We start from the raw sequence: 22,386 nt of genomic DNA on the forward strand, positions 1-22,386 counted from the left end.
GGACAAAAAATGTGCTTTTCTTTCAAAAACAAGGAATTTCTAAGTGACCCCAAACTTTTGAACGGTAGTGTATACCATATATATGCAAAAGTATGTGGACACCCCTTCAAATTAGTGGATTCAGCTATTTCAGCCTCACCCGTCACTGACAGGTGTATAAAATCTAGCACACAGCCATGCAATCTCCATAGGAAAACATTGGCAGTAGAATGGCCTTACTGAAGAGCTCAGTGACTTTCAACGTGGCACCGTCATAGGATGCCACCTTTCCAACAAGTCAGTTCGTCAAATTTCTGCCCTGCTAGAGCTGCCCCGGTCAACTGTAAGTGCTGTTATTGTGAAGTGGAAACGTCTAGGAGCAACAACGGCTCAGCCGCGAAGTGGTAGGCCACACAAGCTCACAGAACGGGACCGCCGAGTGCTGAAGTGCGTAGCGTGTAAAAATCGTCTCTCCTCAGTTGCAACACTCACTACCGAGTACCAAACTGCCTCTGGAAGCAACGTCAGCACAATAACTGGTAGTCGGGAGCTTCATGAAATGGGTTTCCATGGCCGAGCAGCCGCAAACACAAGCCTAAGATCACCATGCGGGAGTGGTGTAAAGGTCGCCGCCATTGGACTCTGGAGCAGTGGAAATGCATTGTCTGGAGGGATGAATCACAATTCACCATCTGGCAGACCGACGGACGAACCTGGGTTTGGCGGATCCATGGAGATCTCAACCTGCCTCAATGCATAGCACCAACTGTAAAGTTTGGTGGAGGAGGAATAATGGTTCGGGCCCCTTAGTTCCAGTGAAGGGAAATTTTTACGGTACAGCATATATAGACGATTCTGGTCTTCCAACTTTGTGGCAACAGTTTGAGGAAGGCCCTTTCCTGTTTCAGCATGACAATGTCCCCATTCAAAAAGCGAGGTCCATACAGAAATGGTTTGTCAAAATTGGTGTGGAAGAATTTGACTGGCCTGCACAGCGTCCTGTCCTCAACCCTATCGAATACCTTTAGGATGAATTGGAACGCCGACTGCGAGCCAGGCCTAATCGCCCAACATCAGCGCCTGACCTAACTAATACTCTTGTGGCTGAATGGAAGCAAGTCCCTGCAGCAATGTTCCAACATCTAGTGGAAAGCCTTCCCAGAAGAGTGGAGGCTGTTATAGCAGCAATGTTCCAACATCTAGTGGAAAGCCTTCCAGAAGAGTGGAGGCTGTTATAGCAGCAAAGGGAGGGACCAACTCCATATTTTATGCCCATGATTTTGGAATGAGATGTTCCATAGCAGGTGTCCACATACTTTTGGTCATGTAGTGTATATACACTGCTCAAAAAAATAAAGGGAACACTTAAACAACACAATGTAACTCCAAGTCAATCACACTTCTGTGAAATCAAACTGTCCACTTAGAAAGCAACACTGATTGACAATACATTTCACATGCTGTTGTACAAATGGAATAGACAACAGGTGGAAATTATAGGCAATTAGCAAGACACCCCCAATAAAGGAGTGGTTCTGCAGGTGGTGACCACAGACCACTTCTCAGTTCCTATGCTTCCTGGCTGATGTTTTGGTCACTTTTGAATGCTGGCGGTGCTTTCACTCTAGTGGTAGCATGAGACGGAGTCTACAACCCACACAAGTGGCTCAGGTAGTGCAGCTCATCCAGGATGGCACATCAATGCGAGCTGTGGCAAGAAGGTTTGCTGTGTCTGTCAGCGTAGTGTCCAGAGCATGGAGGCGCTACCAGGAGACAGGCCAGTACATCAGGAGACGTGGAGGAGGCCGTAGGAGGGCAACAACCCAGCAGCAGGACCGCTACCTCCGCCTTTGTGCCTTTGTGCAAGGAGGAGCAGGAGGAGCACTGCCAGAGCCCTGCAAAATGACCTCCAGCAGGCCACAAATGTGCATGTGTCTGCTCAAACGGTCAGAAACAGACTCCATGAGGGTGGTATGAGGGCCCGACGTCCACAGGTGGGGGTTGTGCTTACAGCCCAACACCGTGCAGGACGTTTGGCATTTGCCAGAGAACACCAAGATTGGCAAATTTGCCACTGGCGCCCTGTGCTCTTCACAGATGAAAGCAGGTTCACACTGAGCACATGAGCACATGTGACAGACGTGACAGAGTCTGGAGACGCCGTGGAGAACGTTCTGCTGCCTGCAACATCTTCCAGCATGACCAGTTTGGCGGTGGGTCAGTCATGGTGTGGGGTGGCATTTCTTTGGGGGTACCGAGATGGTACCGAGATGAGATCCTCAGACCCCTTGTGAGACCATATGCTGGTGCGGTTGGCCCTGGGTTCCTCCTAATGCAAAGCAATGCTAGACCTCATGTGGCTGGAGTGTGTCAGCAGTTCCTGCAAGAGGAAGGCATTGATGCTATGGACTGGCCCGCCCGTTCCCCAGACCTGAATCCAATTGAGCACATCTGGGACATCATGTCTCGCTCCATCCACCAATGCCACGTTGCACCACAGACTGTCCAGGAGTTGGCGGATGCTTTTGTCCAGGTCTGGGAGGAGATCCCTCAGGAGACCATCCGCCACCTCATCAGGAGCATGCCCAGGCGTTGTAGGGAGGTCATACAGGCACGTGGAGGCCACACACACTACTGAGCCTCATTTTGACTTGTTTTAAGGACATTACATCAAAGTTGGATCAGCCTGTAGTGTGGTTTTCCACTTTAATTTTGAGTGTGACTCCAAATCCAGACCTCCATGGGTTGATACATTTGATTTCCATTGATAATTTTTGTGTGATTTTGTTGTCAGCACATTCAACTATGTAAAGAAAAAAGTATTTAATAAGAATATTTCATTCATTCAGATCTAGGATGTGTTATTTTAGTGTTCCCTTTATTTTTTTGAGCAGTGTATATATATATTTAGTCCTCACTACTGTAGGTTACTTCCTTAGTATTGCACCTCATCCAAGCAGCGGCAGCTCTGTCTGTCAGTCAGTCACTTCCTGGTTCTGCTGGCGACAATGTGACAGTCAGTAAATCAGAAGAATAGCGAGCTCATATATTCACTCTCGGGCAGAAAAGGTAAGGAACCTTTTTCCTTTACGATATTGGAAATGTAGGATACAACTAATGGCATTTTATGCAAATGTGCGCGTGTTTCGTAGAAACTGCGGGTGTAACTACTGGCTACTTTCTCTCAGTACAGCAAACGAGATGTCAACATAACAGCGCGATGTTTGGCCGCGTTGAGCGAAAGAGATATGTAGGCTACCTACCGGGGTTATTTAATGTGTGTTTTATGTAGGCTACCTGTCTGTCTAGAAAGTGAACGGAACGAAGTATCCTGTAGAGATCTATTTAATGTCCATCATAGAGATAGATGGAGGACTTATCCTGGATATAAACCTCATCTTAGTCTACATTACCATTTGAGGACGACACACCATTTAAAAAAAATAGACAACTGGGTGGGTATTCCAATGAGTTTGGAGCAATCCGTCTACTTTAAAATGGAGACAGAATGGTAAGCGCCATCGAGGCTGTCACAGACGCTATAATGGCACAGATACAAAGAGGAGTCCTCTATCTAGCTCTATGACGTCAATTAGAGAACTCGCCACTGTGGGCAGGTGTAGTTCATGAATTACTAGTGAAAGGGGCCGTTTGTTCACCCGCACTTGCTAATAACTCACGCGCCCGACTATGTGATAAAGTGGCCCGCACCCAACCCTAAACCGCAAATAGGATTTTGCGCTGTAGGCTACAATTAAAAACTCCATAACGATTTTTTAACAGGGGGTTGTAGGATTTAGTTTTACCTGATGTAGATATGTTTCTGCCTTATAATTTCCGACACTTTGTTCGGCTATTTGTTAGGCAACTTGTCTATAGTTAGATACATGCAGCTTCCCTTCTGTTATATGTTGCCCTAGAAGACTAAATGAACTCTTGCTCAACAGAATGATGTCATAGATTAGATAGAATGAACGCTTCAGTCTAGTTGACATCGGTGAAGTTTTGTTTTTCTGTCATCTGTCACGGAGCAAAGACGTTTAGGGACCGGGGGGAGAAAACACAACAAAAAGGACAACTGGAAAAGTGTTCCGATCAAACATGCCCAAGTGACATCAGTTTGACCGGTTGGAAGGAAAAAGAGGTCGTTTTCACAGCTTTTAACGTGTTTTCTCAAAAAAAGATTTCAGTTCGGGAATCGAACTGGTTGAAATACTATCAACTTTTATGATGATTTTACGATGAAGATAGCACCTCTACAGACCGTATCTAACTGATCATTCTCATTCTCTCCAAGATGCAGAAATAAATATATTCTATTTCTCCTCTCCTGTTCCCAAGTCCACATTTGGTGTATAATTTTACTGTAAGAAATGCTGAATTCTGCAGGAGTTATTATTAAGGTATTAGCCCTATTCACAACGAGACTAGTATTACTAGAGAACGTTGCTTATGTACTTATTACCTCAGAATGTCCCTTACTCCAGAGGACGATTCGGACGCAATACGTTTTGTTCTCCAATCTGCCCCCTGTAATTCTATTATATTGGTGTGTGTGTTTATTTATTTTTTTTAATTGGGGGGGGGGGACTAACCCTAACCCTCTACTGGGGGTAGATCAGCTTTGATAATGCAGATAGTTTGTAGATTCCATCAATGTAATTGTCTGCATAATTTCCAATCCCCCATATAGTTTTGGGCAGATAGATAGATAGATAGACTGATTGATTGATTGATTGATAGATACTGTAGATAGTTAGAGATTGATTGATTGATTGATTGATTGATAGATACTGTAGATAGTTAGATAGATAGATAGATAGATAGATAGATAGATAGATAGATAGATAGATAGATAGATAGATAGACACAGTACCAGTCGAAAGTTAGGAAACATCTACTCATTCAAGGGTTTTTCTTTATTTTTAACTATTTTAAACATTGTAGAATAATAGTGAAGACAGAATCATGTAGTAACACAAAAGTCTTAAACAAATTCAAATAGATTTTAGATTCTTCAAAGTAGCCACCCTTTTTGCCTTGATGACACCTTTGCACACTCTTGGCATTCTCTCAACCAGCTTCATGAGGTAGTCACCTGGAATGCATTTCAATTAACAGGTGTGCCTTCTTAAAAGTTAATTTGTGGAATTTCTTTCCTTCTAAATGCATTTGAGCCAATCAGTTGCATTGTGACAAGGTAGAGTTGGTATGTAGAAGATAGCCCTATTTGGTAAAAGACCAAGTCCATATTATGGCAAGATCAGCTCAAATAAGCAAAGAGAAACGACAGTCCATCATTGCTTTAAGATATGAAGGTCAGTCAATGCGGAAAATGTCACGAACTTTGAAAGTTTCTTCAAGTGCAGTTGCAAAAACCATCAAGCGCTATGATGAAACTGGCTCTCTAGAGGACCGCCACTGGAAAGGAAGACCCAGAGTTACCTCTGCTGCAGAGGATACATTCATTAGAGTTACCAACCTCAGAAATTGCAGACCAAATAAATGCTTCACAGAGTTCAAGTAACAGACACATCTCAACATCAACTGTTCAGAGGAGACTGTGTGAATCAGGCCTTCATGGTTGAATTGCTGCAAAGAATCCACTACTAAAGGACACCAATAATAAGAAGAGACTTGCCTGGGCCAAGAAACACAAGCAATGGACATTAGACCTGTGAAAATCTGTCCTTTGGTTTGATTAGTCAAAATGTGATATTTTTGGTTTCAACCGCCGTGTCTTTGTGAGACGCAGAGTAGGTGAACGGATGATCTCTGCATGTGTGGTTCCCACCGTGAAGCATGGAGGAGGAGGTGTGATGGTGTTTGGGGTGCTTTGCTGGTGACACTGTCTGTGATTTATTTAGAATTCAAGACACACTTAACCAGCATGACTACCACAGCATTCTGCAGCGATACGCCATCACATCTGGTTTGAAAATAGTAAAAATTGTGGAAAAACCCTTGAATGAGTAGGTGTGTCCAACCTTTTGACTGGTACTGTATATGATATTAAAGGATTTATTTATCTTGTAAAAGAGAGATCTTCTGCTGATTTGCACCACGATATCGGATGACTTCTTAAACTGATATCACAGCCTACCAAAGGGCAAAGTGCCTGGGGTTGTTTTCAGTCAGATAACACTCCTTCATATACTGTAGTAACCAACATGGAGACATCTTCACATCATGCTTGTATTCTATTCTCTCCTTTCCTCTCCTCTCCTCCCCCCCTCCAGTCCGGGTGGGTCCAGTCAGTATTAGATGGCAGGGTGGAGGGAGTGGGCGGGGCCGAGATGAGTGCTGACCCGCTATTGGAGGAGACCCTGATGAAGCGGTCTCAGCAGAAGAGGATAACATCGCCGCTGAACTACAAGGAGAGAGTGTTCGTCCTCACCAAGACCAAGCTCACATATTATGAGTTCAGAGCCGAGGTGAGACTGGCAGACACCGTTCCCTGTACGATGGAGGCATGGTGTATGCTCCTATGTCCTTTATCTCTCCTGTCAGACTGGTCCTATGTCCTTTATCTCTCCTGTCAGACTGGTCCTATGTCCTTTATCTCTCCTATCAGACTGGTCCTATGTCCTTTATCTCTCCTATCAGACTGGTCCTATGTCCTTTATCTCTCTATCAGACTGGTCCTATGTCCTTTATCTCTCCTATCAGACTGGTCCTATATCCTTTATCGCTCTATCAGACTATGTCCTTTATCTCTCCTATCAGACTGGTCCTGTCCTTTATCTCTCTATCAGACTGCTCCTATGTCCTTTATCTCTCCTATCAGACTGGTCCTCTGTCCTTTATCTCTCTATCAGACTATGTCCTTTATCTCTCCTATCAGACTGGTCCTATGTCCTTTATCTCTCCTATCAGACTGGTCCTATATCCTTTATCTCTCTATCAGACTATGTCCTTTATCTCTCTTATCAGACTGGTCCTATGTCCTTTATCTCTCTTTCAGACTGGTCCTATGTCCTTTATCTCTCTATCAGACTGGTCCTATCCTTTATCTCTCCTATCAGACTGGTCCTATATCCTTTATCTCTCCTATCAGACTGGTCCTATCCTTTATCTCTCTATCAGACTATGTCCTTTATCTCTCTTATCAGACTGGTCCTATGTCCTGTATCTCTCCTATCAGACTGGTCCTATGTCCTTTATCTCTCCTATCAGACTGGTCCTATATCCTTTATCTCTCCTATCAGACTGGTCCTGTCCTTTATCTCTCCTGTCAGACTGGTCCTATGTCCTGTATCTCTCCTATCAGACTGGTCCTATGTCCTTTATCTCTCCTATCAGACTGGTCCTATATCCTTTATCTCTCCTATCAGACTGGTCCTGTCCTTTATCTCTCCTGTCAGACTGGTCCTATGTCCTGTATCTCTCCTATCAGACTGGTCCTGTGTCCTGTATCTCTCCTATCAGACTGGTCCTATGTCCTGTATCTCTCCTATCAGACTGGTCCTGTGTCCTGTATCTCTCCTGTCAGACTGGTCCTATGTCCTGTATCTCTCCTATCAGACTGGTCCTATGTCCTTTATCTCTCCTATCAGACTGGTCCTATATCCTTTATCTCTCCTATCAGACTGGTCCTATGTCTTTATCTCTCCTATCAGACTGGTCCTATGTCCTTTATCTCTCCTGTCAGACTGGTCCTATGTCCTGTATCTCTCCTATCAGACTGGTCCTATGTCCTGTATCTCTCCTATCAGACTGGTCCTATGTCCTGTATCTCTCCTATCAGACTGGTCCTATGTCCTGTATCTCTCCTATCAGACTGGTCCTATGTCCTGTATCTCTCCTATCAGACTGGTCCTATGTCCTTTATCTCTCCTATCAGACTGGTCCTATGTCTTTATCTCTCCTATCAGACTGGTCCTATGTCCTTTATCTCTCCTATCAGACTGGTCCTATGTCCTGTATCTCTCTATCAGACTGGTCCTATGTCCTGTATCTCTCCTATCAGACTGGTCCTATGTCCTGTATCTCTCCTATCAGACTGGTCCTATGTCCTGTATCTCTCCTATCAGACTGGTCCTATGTCCTTTATGTATAGTAACTCTAGTAACTCTACCATGTACTGTTAGTCAATCTAGTAGCTCTACCATGTACTGTTCGTCAATCTAGTAACTCTACCATGTACTGTTAGTCAATCTAGTAACTCTACAATGTACTGTTCGTCAATCTAGTAGCTCTACCATGTACTGTTAGTCAATCTAGTAGCTCTACCATGTACTGTTCGTCAATCTAGTAACTCTACAATGTACTGTTAGTCAATCTAGTAACTCTACAATGTACTGTTCGTCAATCTAGTAACTCTACCATGTACTGTTCGTCAATCTAGTAACTCTACAATGTACTGTTAGTCAATCTAGTAACTCTACAATGTACTGTTCGTCAATCTAGTAACTCTACCATGTACTTAGTCCAACTAACAGTACTAGTGTGAATATTGACAGCTGAGGCTGTAAACAAACTCTGATGTCTCTCTGTTGTCCAACACCTTCCTGTGTTCTGTCCTTCTGTCTCTCTGTTGTCCAACACCTTCCGGTGTTCTGTCCTTCTGTCTCTCTGTTGTCCAACACCTTCCTGTGTTCTGTCCTTCTGTCTCTCTGTTGTCCAACACCTTCCGGTGTTCTGTCCTTCTGTCTCTCTGTTGTCCAACACCTTCCTGTGTTCTGTCCTTCTGTCTCTCTGTTGTCCAACACCTTACTGTGTTCTGTCCTTCTGTCTCTCTGTTGTCCAACACCTTCCGGTGTTCTGTCCTTCTGTCTCTCTCCTGTCCAACACCTTACTGTGTTCTGTCCTTCTGTCTCTCTCCTGTCCAACACCTTACTGTGTTCTGTCCTTCTGTCTCTCTGCTGTCCAACACCTTACTGTGTTCTGTCCTTCTGTCTCTCTGTTGTCCAACACCTTCCGGTGTTCTGTCCTTCTGTCTCTCTCCTGTCCAACACCTTACTGTGTTCTGTCCTTCTGTCTCTCTCCTGTCCAACACCTTACTGTGTTCTGTCCTTCTGTCTCTCTGCTGTCCAACACCTTACTGTGTTCTGTCCTTCTGTCTCTCTGTTGTCCAACACCTTCCGGTGTTCTGTCCTTCTGTCTCTCTCCTGTCCAACACCTTCCGGTGTTCTGTCCTTCTGTCTCTCTCCTGTCCAACACCTTACTGTGTTCTGTCCTTCTGTCTCTCTCCTGTCCAATACCTTACTGTGTTCTGTCCTTCTGTCTCTCTCCTGTCCAATACCTTCCGGTGTTCTGTCCTTCTGTCTCTCTCCTGTCCAATACCTTACTGTGTTCTGTCCTTCTGTCTCTCTCCTGTCCAATACCTTCCTGTGTTCTGTCCTTCTGTCTCTCTGTTGTCCAATACCTTACTGTGTTCTGTCCTTCTGTCTCTCCACTGTCCAACACCTTACTGTGTTCTGTCCTTCTGTCTCTCTCCTGTCCAACACCTTACTGTGTTCTGTCCTTCTGTCTCTCTCCTGTCCAACACCTTACTGTGTTCTGTCCTTCTGTCTCTCTCCTGTCCAACACCTTACTGTGTTCTGTCCTTCTGTCTCTCTCCTGTCCAACACCTTACTGTGTTCTGTCCTTCTGTCTCTCTGTTGTCCAACACCTTACTGTGTTCTGTCCTTCTGTCTCTCTCCTGTCCAACACCTTACTGTGTTCTGTCCTTCTGTCTCTCTCCTGTCCAATACCTTACTGTGTTCTGTCCTTCTGTCTCTCTCCTGTCCAATACCTTACTGTGTTCTGTCCTTCTGTCTCTCTCCTGTCCAACACCTTACTGTGTTCTGTCCTTCTGTCTCTCTCCTGTCCAACACCTTACTGTGTTCTGTCCTTCTGTCTCTCTCCTGTCCAACACCTTACTGTGTTCTGTCCTTCTGTCTCTCTCCTGTCCAATACCTTCCTGTGTTCTGTCCTTCTGTCTCTCTCCTGTCCAATACCTTACTGTGTTCTGTCCTTCTGTCTCTCTGTTGTCCAATACCTTACTGTGTTCTGTCCTTCTGTCTCTCCACTGTCCAACACCTTACTGTGTTCTGTCCTTCTGTCTCTCTCCTGTCCAACACCTTACTGTGTTCTGTCCTTCTGTCTCTCTCCTGTCCAACACCTTACTGTGTTCTGTCCTTCTGTCTCTCTGTTGTCCAACACCTTACTGTGTTCTGTCCTTCTGTCTCTCTCCTGTCCAACACCTTACTGTGTTCTGTCCTTCTGTCTCTCTCCTGTCCAATACCTTACTGTGTTCTGTCCTTCTGTATCTCTCCTGTCCAATACCTTCCTGTGTTCTGTCCTTCTGTCTCTCTGTTCGTTGTTAACAGAAGAAGTTTAAGAAGGGGTCGATCGACCTGCAGAAAGTCAGGTGTGTGGAGATCGTGAAGAGTGGAGGAGGAGTCATACCCTGTCAGAACAAATACCCCTTCCAAGTGAGATTGATCGGTTGATTGATCAATATTGAGAAATATAAAGAGATAGTTTGTCAATTTTCCATGTTCAAAATTCAAAAGGCACTCGCACATCTGAGCAATCTTTTAGCAGGTGCCTGGTAACAGTTGAACAAGATGAATGAAAGGAAACCGCTCACTGCTCTTGATAGTATCACTGATCTTTAATAAGCTTTACGTATCGGCCTCACGGCCTTCGTCAGAGCTTTATGAGTAAAAAAAAAAAACTGTAAATATTTTTTTTTTTTTATTTTTTTTTACTCACAAAAGCTCTGACGAAGGCCGTGAGGCCGATACGTAAAGCTTATTAAAGATCAGTGATACTATCAAGAGCAGAGTGCGGTTTCCTTTTCCCTCAATCTTCCATGTTAACAACAACATTATGATGCGTTACAGTTTAGTGCCAATATGACTACAGCTATTAATTCTCTTTACTAGGTGGTGCATGACTCCAGTACTCTCTACGTATTCTCTCCTAGCCCTGAGAGTAGGAACATCTGGGTCCAAATTATCAAGGAAGGTCAGTTACTAGCCATTTTTACATCCTCTAGTTATGTTATGCTATGCTATAAACACTCTCTGTTGTTGTCCCTCATAGCTAGGCCTATGTTATGCTATGCTATAAACACTCTCTGTTGTTGTCCCTCATAGCTAGGCCTATGTTATGTTAGCAGGGAGCTGGTTGACCAGAGATATCTTTTCCTCTCTTGTGTGTTGTTGTTGGTGATGTGGTTGTTAATAATGTTTTATTCTGCAATTAATCCTAAATGACCGTGTCATTCAGGAGCCAGCAGATATAGCTGATGTTTTAAATCAGCACGTCTCATCTATTAGCTCATCTGGTACCTCAAATAACGATTTCACCCACAATTCCACCAATGCTCGGTATACATGGAAATAGGAGATCAACCCCCTCCCCCCACCCCCCTCCCGCCCCCAAATCAGATATTTAACTTTAGAAAGATGAAATCACCTGATATAGTGCCTGTCCTCTATGAGGTCAGTACCAAGGAGCAGGTCTAGATGGACTGGAACACACATGCTGCTGTTAGACTGTTTCCTCTGGCAGACCTATTCAACGTGTCTTTAACGACTGGTGAAATGCCTTCTGGGTGGAAATGTGCCCGAGTGACCCCTCTTCATAAAGGTGGACAACTAGTTAGACCTAAATAACTATAGACCTACAGTACCAGTCGACAGTTTGGACACAACTACTCATTCATGGGTTTTTCTTTATTTTTTACTAGTTTATACATTGATACATTATTTTATACATTTATATATGGAATCATGTAGTAACCAAAAAAGTGTTTTTATTAGTAGTTGTAGTAGTAGGTTTTATTAGTAGTTGTAGTAGTAGGTTTTATTAGTAGTTGTAGTAGTAGGTTTTATTTGTAGTTGTAGCAGTAGTTTTTATTAGTAGTTGTAGCAGTAGTTTTTATTAGTAGTTGTAGCAGTAGTTTTTATTAGTAGTTGTAGCAGTAGTTTTTATTAGTGGTATTAGTAGTTGTAGCAGTAGTTTTTATTAGTGGTATTAGTAGTTGTAGCAGTAGTTTTTATTAGTAGTTGTAGCAGTAGTTTTTATTAGTAGTTGTAACAGTAGTTTTTATTAGTAGTTGTAGCAGTAGTTTTTATTAGTGGTATTAGTAGTTGTAGCAGTAGTTTTTATTAGTGGTATTAGTAGTTGTAGCAGTCGTTTTTATTAGTAGTTGTAGCAGTAGTTTTTATTAGTGGTATTAGTAGTTGTAGTTTTATTAGTGTTATTAGTAGTTGTAGCAGTCGTTTTTATTAGTGGTATTAGTAGTTGTAGCAGTAGTTTTTATTAGTGGTATTAGTAGTTGTAGCAGTAGTTTTATTAGTGGTATTAGTAATTGTAGCAGTAGTTTTTATTAGTGGTATTAGTAATTGTAGCAGTAGTTTTTATTAGTGGTATTAGTAGTTGTAGCAGTAGTTTTTATTAGTGGTATTAGTAGTTGTAGCAGTAGTTTTTATTAGTGGTATTAGTAGTTGTAGCAGTAGTTTTATTAGTGGTATTAGTAATTGTAGCAGTAGTTTTTATTAGTGGTATTAGTAGTTGTAGCAGTAGTTTTATTAGTGGTATTAGTAGTTGTAGCAGTAGTTTTATTAGTGGTATTAGTAATTGTAGCAGTAGTTTTTATTAGTGGTATTAGTAGTTGTAGCAGTAGTTTTATTAGTGGTATTAGTAGTTGTAGCAGTAGTTTTATTGGTGGTATTAGTAGTTGTAGCAGTAGTTTTATTAGTGGTATTAGTAATTGTAGCAGTAGTTTTTATTATTGGTATTAGTAGTTGGAGCAGTAGTTTTATTAGTGGTATTAGTAGTTGTAGCAGTAGTTTTTATTAGTGGTATTAGTAGTTGTAGCAGTAGTTTTTATTAGTGGTATTAGTAGTTGTAGCAGTAGTTTTTATTAGTGGTATTACTAATTGTAGCAGTAGTTTTATTAGTGGTATTAGTAATTGTAGCAGTAGTTTTATTAGTGGTATTAGTAATTGTAGCAGTAGTTTTATTAGTGGTATTAGTAGTTGTAGTTTTATTAGTGGTATTAGTAGTTGTAGCAGTAGTTTTTATTAGTGGTATTAGTAGTTGTAGCAGTAGTTTTATTAGTGGTATTAGTAGTTGTAGCAGTAGTTTTATTAGTGGTATTAGTAGTTGTAGTTTTATTAGTGGTATTAGTAGTTGTAGCAGTAGTTTTTATTAGTGGTATTAGTAGTTGTAGCAGTAGTTTTATTAGTGGTATTAGTAATTGTAGCAGTAGTTTTATTAGTGGTATTAGTAGTTGTAGCAGTAGTTTTATTAGTGGTATTAGTAGTTGTAGCAGTAGTTTTATTAGTGGTATTAGTAGTTGTAGTTTTATTGGTGGTATTAGTAGTTGTAGCAGTAGTTTTATTAGTGGTATTAGTAGTTGTAGTTTTATTAGTGGTATTAGTAGTTGTAGCAGTAGTTTTATTAGTGGTATTAGTAATTGTAGCAGTAGTTTTATTAGTGGTATTAGTAATTGTAGCAGTAGTTTTTATTAGTGGTATTAGTAATTGTAGCAGTAGTTTTATTAGTGGTATTAGTAGTTGTAGCAGTAGTTTTATTAGTTGTATTAGTAGTTGTAGCAGTAGTTTTATTAGTGGTATTAGTAATTGTAGCAGTAGTTTTATTAGTGGTATTAGTAGTTGTAGCAGTAGTTTTATTAGTGGTATTAGTAATTGTAGCAGTAGTTTTATTAGTGGTATTAGTAATTGTAGCAGTAGTTTTTATTAGTGGTATTAGTAATTGTAGCAGTAGTTTTATTAGTGGTATTAGTAGTTGTAGCAGTAGTTTTATTAGTGGTATTAGTAGTTGTAGCAGTAGTTTTATTAGTGGTATTAGTAATTGTAGCAGTAGTTTTATTAGTGGTATTAGTAGTTGTAGCAGTAGTTTTATTAGTGGTATTAGTAATTGTAGCAGTAGTTTTATTAGTGGTATTAGTAGTTGTAGCAGTAGTTTTATTAGTGGTATTAGTAATTGTAGCAGTAGTTTTATTAGTGGTATTAGTAATTGTAGCAGTAGTTTTATTAGTGGTATTAGTAGTTGTAGCAGTAGTTTTATTAGTGGTATTAGTAGTTGTAGTTTTATTAGTGGTATTAGTAGTTGTAGCAGTAGTTTTATTAGTGGTATTAGTAGCAGTAGTTTTATTAGTGGTATTAGTAGTTGTAGCAGTAGTTTTATTAGTGGTATTAGTAGTTGTAGCAGTAGTTTTATTAGTGGTATTAGTAGTTGTAGCAGTAGTTTTATTAGTGGTATTAGTAGTTGTAGCAGTAGTTTTATTAGTGGTATTAGTAGTTGTAGCAGTAGTTTTATTAGTGGTATTAGTAGTTGTAGTTTTATTGGTGGTATTAGTAGTTGTAGCAGTAGTTTTATTAGTGGTATTAGTAATTGTAGCAGTAGTTTTATTAGTGGTATTAGTAATTGTAGCAGTAGTTTTATTAGTGGTATTAGTAGTTGTAGCAGTAGTTTTATTAGTGGTATTAGTAATTGTAGCAGTAGTTTTATTAGTGGTATTAGTAGTTGTAGCAGTAGTTTTTATTAGTGGTATTAGTAGTTGTAGCAGTAGTTTTATTAGTGGTATTAGTAGTTGTAGTTTTATTAGTGGTATTAGTAGTTGTAGCAGTAGTTTTATTAGTGGTATTAGTAATTGTAGCAGTAGTTTTATTAGTGGTATTAGTAGTTGTAGCAGTAGTTTTATTAGTGGTATTAGTAATTGTAGCAGTAGTTTTATTAGTGGTATTAGTAGTTGTAGCAGTAGTTTTATTAGTGGTATTAGTAGTTGTAGTTTTATTGGTGGTATTAGTAGTTGTAGCAGTAGTTTTATTAGTGGTATTAGTAATTGTAGCAGTAGTTGTATTAGTAATTGTAGCAGTAGTTTTATTAGTGGTATTAGTAATTGTAGCAGTAGTTTTATTAGTGGTATTAGTAGTTGTAGCAGTAGTTTTATTAGTGGTATTAGTAATTGTAGCAGTAGTTTTATTAGTGGTATTAGTAGTTGTAGCAGTAGTTTTTATTAGTGGTATTAGTAGTTGTAGCAGTAGTTTTATTAGTGGTATTAGTAGTTGTAGTTTTATTAGTGGTATTAGTAGTTGTAGCAGTAGTTTTTATTAGTGGTATTAGTAGTTGTAGCAGTAGTTTTTATTAGTGGTATTAGTAGTTGTAGCAGTAGTTTTATTAGTGGTATTAGTAGTTGTAGCAGTAGTTTTATTAGTGGTATTAGTAATTGTAGTTTTATTGGTGGTATTAGTAGTTGTAGCAGTAGTTTTATTAGTGGTATTAGTAATTGTAGCAGTAGTTTTTATTAGTGGTATTAGTAGTTGTAGCAGTAGTTTTTATTAGTGGTATTAGTAGTTGTAGCAGTAGTTTTATTAGTGGTATTAGTAGTTGTAGCAGTAGTTTTATTAGTGGTATTAGTAGTTGTAGTTTTATTAGTGGTATTAGTAGTTGTAGCAGTAGTTTTATTAGTGGTATTAGTAATTGTAGCAGTAGTTTTATTAGTGGTATTAGTAGTTGTAGTTTTATTAGTGGTATTAGTAGTTGTAGCAGTAGTTTTATTAGTGGTATTAGTAGTTGTAGTTTTATTAGTGGTATTAGTAGTTGTAGTTTTATTAGTGGTATTAGTAGTTGTAGCAGTAGTTTTATTAGTGGTATTAGTAGTTGTAGCAGTAGTTTTATTAGTGGTAGTTGTAGTTTTATTAGTGGTATTAGTAGTTGTAGCAGTAGTTTTATTAGTGGTATTAGTAGTTGTAGTTTTATTAGTGGTATTAGTAGTTGTAGCAGTAGTTTTTATTAGTGGTATTAGTAGTTGTAGCAGTAGTTTTATTAGTGGTATTAGTAATTGTAGCAGTAGTTTTATTAGTGGTATTAGTAGTTGTAGCAGTAGTTTTATTAGTGGTATTAGTAGTTGTAGCAGTAGTTTTATTAGTGGTATTAGTAGTTGTAGCAGTAGTTTTATTAGTGGTATTAGTAATTGTAGCAGTAGTTTTATTAGTGGTATTAGTAATTGTAGCAGTAGTTTTATTAGTGGTATTAGTAGTTGTAGCAGTAGTTTTATTAGTGGTATTAGTAGTTGTAGTTTTATTGGTGGTATTAGTAGTTGTAGCAGTAGTTTTATTAGTGGTATTAGTAGTTGTAGTTTTATTAGTGGTATTAGTAGTTGTAGCAGTAGTTTTATTAGTGGTATTAGTAGTTGTAGTTTTATTGGTGGTATTAGTAGTTGTAGCAGTAGTTTTATTAGTGGTATTAGTAGTTGTAGCAGTAGTTTTATTAGTGGTATTAGTAGCAGTAGTTTTATTAGTGGTATTAGTAGTTGTAGCAGTAGTTTTATTAGTGGTATTAGTAGTTGTAGTTTTATTGGTGGTATTAGTAGTTGTAGCAGTAGTTTTATTAGTGGTATTAGTAGTTGTAGCAGTAGTTTTATTAGTGGTATTAGTAATTGTAGCAGTAGTTTTATTAGTGGTATTAGTAATTGTAGCAGTAGTTTTATTAGTGGTATTAGTAATTGTAGCAGTAGTTTTATTAGTGGTATTAGTAGTTGTACCAGTAGTTTTATTAGTGGTATTAGTAGTTGTAGTTTTATTGGTGGTATTAGTAGTTGTAGCAGTAGTTTTATTAGTGGTATTAGTAATTGTAGCAGTAGTTTTATTAGTGGTATTAGTAATTGTAGCAGTAGTTTTATTAGTGGTATTAGTAATTGTAGCAGTAGTTTTATTAGTGGTATTAGTAATTGTAGCAGTAGTTTTATTAGTGGTATTAGTAGTTGTAGCAGTAGTTTTATTAGTGGTATTAGTAATTGTAGCAGTAGTTTTATTAGTGGTATTAGTAGTTGTAGCAGTAGTTTTTATTAGTGGTATTAGTAGTTGTAGCAGTAGTTTTATTAGTGGTATTAGTAGTTGTAGCAGTAGTTTTATTAGTGGTATTAGTAATTGTAGCAGTAGTTTTATTGGTGGTATTAGTAGTTGTAGCAGTAGTTTTATTAGTGGTATTAGTAATTGTAGCAGTAGTTTTATTAGTGGTATTAGTAGTTGTAGCAGTAGTTTTTATTAGTGGTATTAGTAGTTGTAGCAGTAGTTTTATTAGTGGTATTAGTAGTTGTAGCAGTAGTTTTATTAGTGGTATTAGTAGTTGTAGTTTTATTAGTGGTATTAGTAGTTGTAGTTTTATTAGTGGTATTAGTAGTTGTAGCAGTAGTTTTATTAGTGGTATTAGTAGTTGTAGTTTTATTAGTGGTATTAGTAGTTGTAGCAGTAGTTTTATTAGTTTTATTAGTGGTATTAGTAGTTGTAGCAGTAGTTGTATTAGTGGTATTAGTAATTGTAGCAGTAGTTTTATTAGTGGTATTAGTAGTTGTAGTTTTATTAGTGGTATTAGTAGTTGTAGCAGTAGTTTTATTAGTGGTATTAGTAGTTGTAGCAGTAGTTTTATTAGTGGTATTAGTAGTTGTAGCAGTAGTTTTATTAGTGGTATTAGTAGTTGTAGTTTTATTAGTGGTATTAGTAGTTGTAGCAGTAGTTTTATTAGTGGTATTAGTAGTTGTAGCAGTAGTTTTATTAGTGGTATTAGTAGTTGTAGCAGTAGTTTTATTAGTGGTATTAGTAGTTGTAGTTTTATTAGTGGTATTAGTAGTTGTAACAGTAGTTTTATTAGTGGTATTAGTAGTTGTAGTTTTATTAGTGGTATTAGTAGTTGTAGCAGTAGTTTTTATTAGTGGTATTAGTAGTTGTAGCAGTAGTTTTATTAGTGGTATTAGTAATTGTAGCAGTAGTTTTATTAGTGGTATTAGTAGTTGTAGCAGTAGTTTTATTAGTGGTATTAGTAGTTGTAGCAGTAGTTTTATTAGTGGTATTAGTAGTTGTAGTTTTATTAGTGGTATTAGTAGTTGTAGCAGTAGTTTTATTAGTGGTATTAGTAGTTGTAGTTTTATTAGTGGTATTAGTAGTTGTAGCAGTAGTTTTTATTAGTGGTATTAGTAGTTGTAGCAGTAGTTTTATTAGTGGTATTAGTAATTGTAGCAGTAGTTTTATTAGTGGTATTAGTAGTTGTAGTTTTATTAGTGGTATTAGTAGTTGTAGCAGTAGTTTTATTAGTGGTATTAGTAGTTGTAGCAGTAGTTTTATTAGTGGTATTAGTAGTTGTAGCAGTAGTTTTATTAGTGGTATTAGTAGTTGTAGTTTTATTAGTGGTATTAGTAGTTGTAGCAGTAGTTTTATTAGTGGTATTAGTAGTTGTAGCAGTAGTTTTATTAGTGGTATTAGTAGTTGTAGCAGTAGTTTTATTAGTGGTATTAGTAGTTGTAGTTTTATTAGTGGTATTAGTAGTTGTAACAGTAGTTTTATTAGTGGTATTAGTAGTTGTAGTTTTATTAGTGGTATTAGTAGTTGTAGCAGTAGTTTTTATTAGTGGTATTAGTAGTTGTAGCAGTAGTTTTATTAGTGGTATTAGTAATTGTAGCAGTAGTTTTATTAGTGGTATTAGTAGTTGTAGCAGTAGTTTTATTAGTGGTATTAGTAGTTGTAGCAGTAGTTTTATTAGTGGTATTAGTAGTTGTAGCAGTAGTTTTATTAGTGGTATTAGTAGTTGTAGTTTTATTAGTGGTATTAGTAGTTGTAGCAGTAGTTTTATTAGTGGTATTAGTAGTTGTAGCAGTAGTTTTTATTAGTGGTATTAGTAGTTGTAGCAGTAGTTTTATTAGTGGTATTAGTAATTGTAGCAGTAGTTTTATTAGTGGTATTAGTAGTTGTAGCAGTAGTTTTATTAGTGGTATTAGTAGTTGTAGCAGTAGTTTTATTAGTGGTATTAGTAGTTGTAGCAGTAGTTTTATTAGTGGTATTAGTAGTTGTAGCAGTAGTTTTTATTAGTAGTTGTAGCAGTAGTTTTATTAGTGGTATTAGTAGTTGTAGCAGTAGTTTTATTAGTGGTATTAGTAGTTGTAGCAGTAGTTTTATTAGTGGTATTAGTAGTTGTAGCAGTAGTTTTATTAGTGGTATTAGTAGTTGTAGCAGTAGTTTTTATTAGTAGTTGTAGCAGTAGTTTTTATTAGTGGTATTAGTAGTTGTAGCAGTCGTTTTTATTAGTAGTTGTAGTTTTATTAGTGGTATTAGTAGTTGTAGCAGTAGTTTTTATTAGTGGTATTAGTAGTTGTAGCAGTAGTTTTATTAGTGGTATTAGTAGTTGTAGTTTTATTAGTGGTATTAGTAGTTGTAGCAGTAGTTTTTATTAGTGGTATTAGTAGTTGTAGCAGTAGTTTTTATTAGTGGTATTAGTAATTGTAGCAGTAGTTTTATTAGTGGTATTAGTAGTTGTAGCAGTAGTTTTATTAGTGGTATTAGTAATTGTAGCAGTAGTTTTATTAGTGGTATTAGTAATTGTAGCAGTAGTTTTATTAGTGGTATTAGTAGTTGTAGCAGTAGTTTTATTAGTGGTATTAGTGGTTGTAGCAGTAGTTTTATTAGTGGTATTAGTAGTTGTAGCAGTAGTTTTTATTAGTAGTTGTAGCAGTAGTTTTTATTAGTGGTATTAGTAGTTGTAGCAGTAGTTTTATTAGTGGTATTAGTAGTTGTAGCAGTAGTTTTTATTAGTAGTTGTAGCAGTAGTTTTTATTAGTGGTATTAGTAGTTGTAGCAGTCGTTTTTATTAGTAGTTGTAGTTTTATTAGTGGTATTAGTAGTTGTAGCAGTAGTTTTTATTAGTGGTATTAGTAGTTGTAGCAGTAGTTTTATTAGTGGTATTAGTAGTTGTAGTTTTATTAGTGGTATTAGTAGTTGTAGCAGTAGTTTTTATTAGTGGTATTAGTAGTTGTAGCAGTAGTTTTTATTAGTGGTATTAGTAATTGTAGCAGTAGTTTTATTAGTGGTATTAGTAGTTGTAGCAGTAGTTTTATTAGTGGTATTAGTAATTGTAGCAGTAGTTTTATTAGTGGTATTAGTAATTGTAGCAGTAGTTTTATTAGTGGTATTAGTAGTTGTAGCAGTAGTTTTATTAGTGGTATTAGTAGTTGTAGCAGTAGTTTTATTAGTGGTATTAGTGGTTGTAGCAGTAGTTTTTATTAGTGGTATTAGTAGTTGTAGCAGTAGTTTTTATTAGTGGTATTAGTAGTTGTAGCAGTAGTTTTTATTAGTGGTATTAGTAGTTGTAGCAGTAGATTTATTAGTGGTATTAGTGGTTGTAGCAGTAGTTTTATTAGTGGTATTAGTAGTTGTAGCAGTAGTTTTTATTAGTAGTTGTAGCAGTAGTTTTTATTAGTGGTATTAGTATTTGTAGCAGTAGTTTTATTAGTGGTATTAGTAGTTGTAGCAGTCGTTTTTATTAGTAGCTGTAGTTTTATTAGTGGTATTAGTAGTTGTAGCAGTAGTTTTTATTAGTGGTATTAGTAGTTGTAGCAGTAGTTTTATTAGTGGTATTAGTAGTTGTAGTTTTATTAGTGGTATTAGTAGTTGTAGCAGTAGTTTTTATTAGTGGTATTAGTAGTTGTAGCAGTAGTTTTTATTAGTGGTATTAGTAATTGTAGCAGTAGTTTTATTAGTGGTATTAGTAGTTGTAGCAGTAGTTTTATTAGTGGTATTAGTAATTGTAGCAGTAGTTTTTATTAGTGGTATTAGTAGTTGTAGCAGTAGTTTTTATTAGTGGTATTAGTAGTTGTAGCAGTAGTTTTATTAGTGGTATTAGTAGTTGTAGCAGTAGTTTTTATTAGTGGTATTAGTAGTTGTAGCAGTAGTTTTATTAGTAGTTGTAGCAGTAGTTTTATTAGTGGTATTAGTAGTTGTAGCAGTAGTTTTATTAGTGGTATTAGTAGTTGTAGCAGTAGTTTTTATTAGTGGTATTAGTAGTTGTAGCAGTAGTTTTTATTAGTGGTATTAGTAGTTGTAGCAGTAGTTTTATTAGTGGTATTAGTAATTGTAGCAGTAGTTTTATTAGTGGTATTAGTAGTTGTAGTTTTATTAGTGGTATTAGTAGTTGTAGCAGTAGTTTTATTAGTGGTATTAGTAGTTGTAGCAGTAGTTTTATTAGTGGTATTAGTAGTTGTAGCAGTAGTTTTATTAGTGGTATTAGTAGTTGTAGTTTTATTAGTGGTATTAGTAGTTGTAGCAGTAGTTTTATTAGTGGTATTAGTAGTTGTAGCAGTAGTTTTATTAGTGGTATTAGTAGTTGTAGCAGTAGTTTTATTAGTGGTATTAGTAGTTGTAGTTTTATTAGTGGTATTAGTAGTTGTAACAGTAGTTTTATTAGTGGTATTAGTAGTTGTAGTTTTATTAGTGGTATTAGTAGTTGTAGCAGTAGTTTTTATTAGTGGTATTAGTAGTTGTAGCAGTAGTTTTATTAGTGGTATTAGTAATTGTAGCAGTAGTTTTATTAGTGGTATTAGTAGTTGTAGCAGTAGTTTTATTAGTGGTATTAGTAGTTGTAGCAGTAGTTTTATTAGTGGTATTAGTAGTTGTAGCAGTAGTTTTATTAGTGGTATTAGTAGTTGTAGTTTTATTAGTGGTATTAGTAGTTGTAGCAGTAGTTTTATTAGTGGTATTAGTAGTTGTAGCAGTAGTTTTTATTAGTGGTATTAGTAGTTGTAGCAGTAGTTTTTATTAGTGGTATTAGTAGTTGTAGCAGTAGTTTTATTAGTGGTATTAGTAGTTGTAGCAGTAGTTTTATTAGTGGTATTAGTAGTTGTAGTTTTATTAGTGGTATTAGTAGTTGTAGCAGTAGTTTTATTAGTGGTATTAGTAGTTGTAGCAGTAGTTTTATTAGTGGTATTAGTAGTTGTAGTTTTATTAGTGGTATTAGTAGTTGTAGCAGTAGTTTTATTAGTGGTATTAGTAGTTGTAGTTTTATTAGTGGTATTAGTAGTTGTAGCAGTAGTTTTATTAGTGGTATTAGTAGTTGTAGCAGTAGTTTTATTAGTGGTATTAGTAGTTGTAGCAGTAGTTTTATTAGTGGTAGTTGTAGTTTTATTAGTGGTATTAGTAGTTGTAGCAGTAGTTTTATTAGTGGTATTAGTAGTTGTAGTTTTATTAGTGGTATTAGTAGTTGTAGCAGTAGTTTTTATTAGTGGTATTAGTAGTTGTAGCAGTAGTTTTATTAGTGGTATTAGTAATTGTAGCAGTAGTTTTATTAGTGGTATTAGTAGTTGTAGCAGTAGTTTTATTAGTGGTATTAGTAGTTGTAGCAGTAGTTTTATTAGTGGTATTAGTAGTTGTAGCAGTAGTTTTATTAGTGGTATTAGTAGTTGTAGCAGTAGTTTTATTAGTGGTATTAGTAGTTGTAGTTTTATTGGTGGTATTAGTAGTTGTAGCAGTAGTTTTATTAGTGGTATTAGTAGTTGTAGTTTTATTAGTGGTATTAGTAGTTGTAGCAGTAGTTTTATTAGTGGTATTAGTAGTTGTAGTTTTATTAGTGGTATTAGTAGTTGTAGCAGTAGTTTTATTAGTGGTATTAGTAGTTGTAGCA

General features: G+C 37.0%; 1 protein-coding gene across 1 annotated transcript in view; it reads left to right on the forward strand.

Moving 5' to 3' along the window:
- Positions 1–2,960: 2,960 nt before the first annotated feature.
- The window catches only part of LOC129865991 (tyrosine-protein kinase Tec-like), a 90,341-nt gene continuing 70,915 nt past the window's right edge, over positions 2,961–22,386 (forward strand). The window contains exons 1-4 of the mRNA XM_055939122.1: positions 2,961–3,048; positions 6,219–6,413; positions 10,293–10,397; positions 10,854–10,935. Of these exons, the coding sequence (XP_055795097.1) occupies positions 6,276–6,413; positions 10,293–10,397; positions 10,854–10,935 (325 nt within the window). The 5' untranslated portion in view covers positions 2,961–3,048; positions 6,219–6,275. The remainder of the gene's footprint in view (positions 3,049–6,218; positions 6,414–10,292; positions 10,398–10,853; positions 10,936–22,386) is intronic.

Source organism: Salvelinus fontinalis, chromosome 11 (assembly GCF_029448725.1).
Source record: "Salvelinus fontinalis isolate EN_2023a chromosome 11, ASM2944872v1, whole genome shotgun sequence".
In the NCBI taxonomy this organism is placed as follows: Eukaryota; Metazoa; Chordata; class Actinopteri; order Salmoniformes; family Salmonidae; genus Salvelinus; species Salvelinus fontinalis.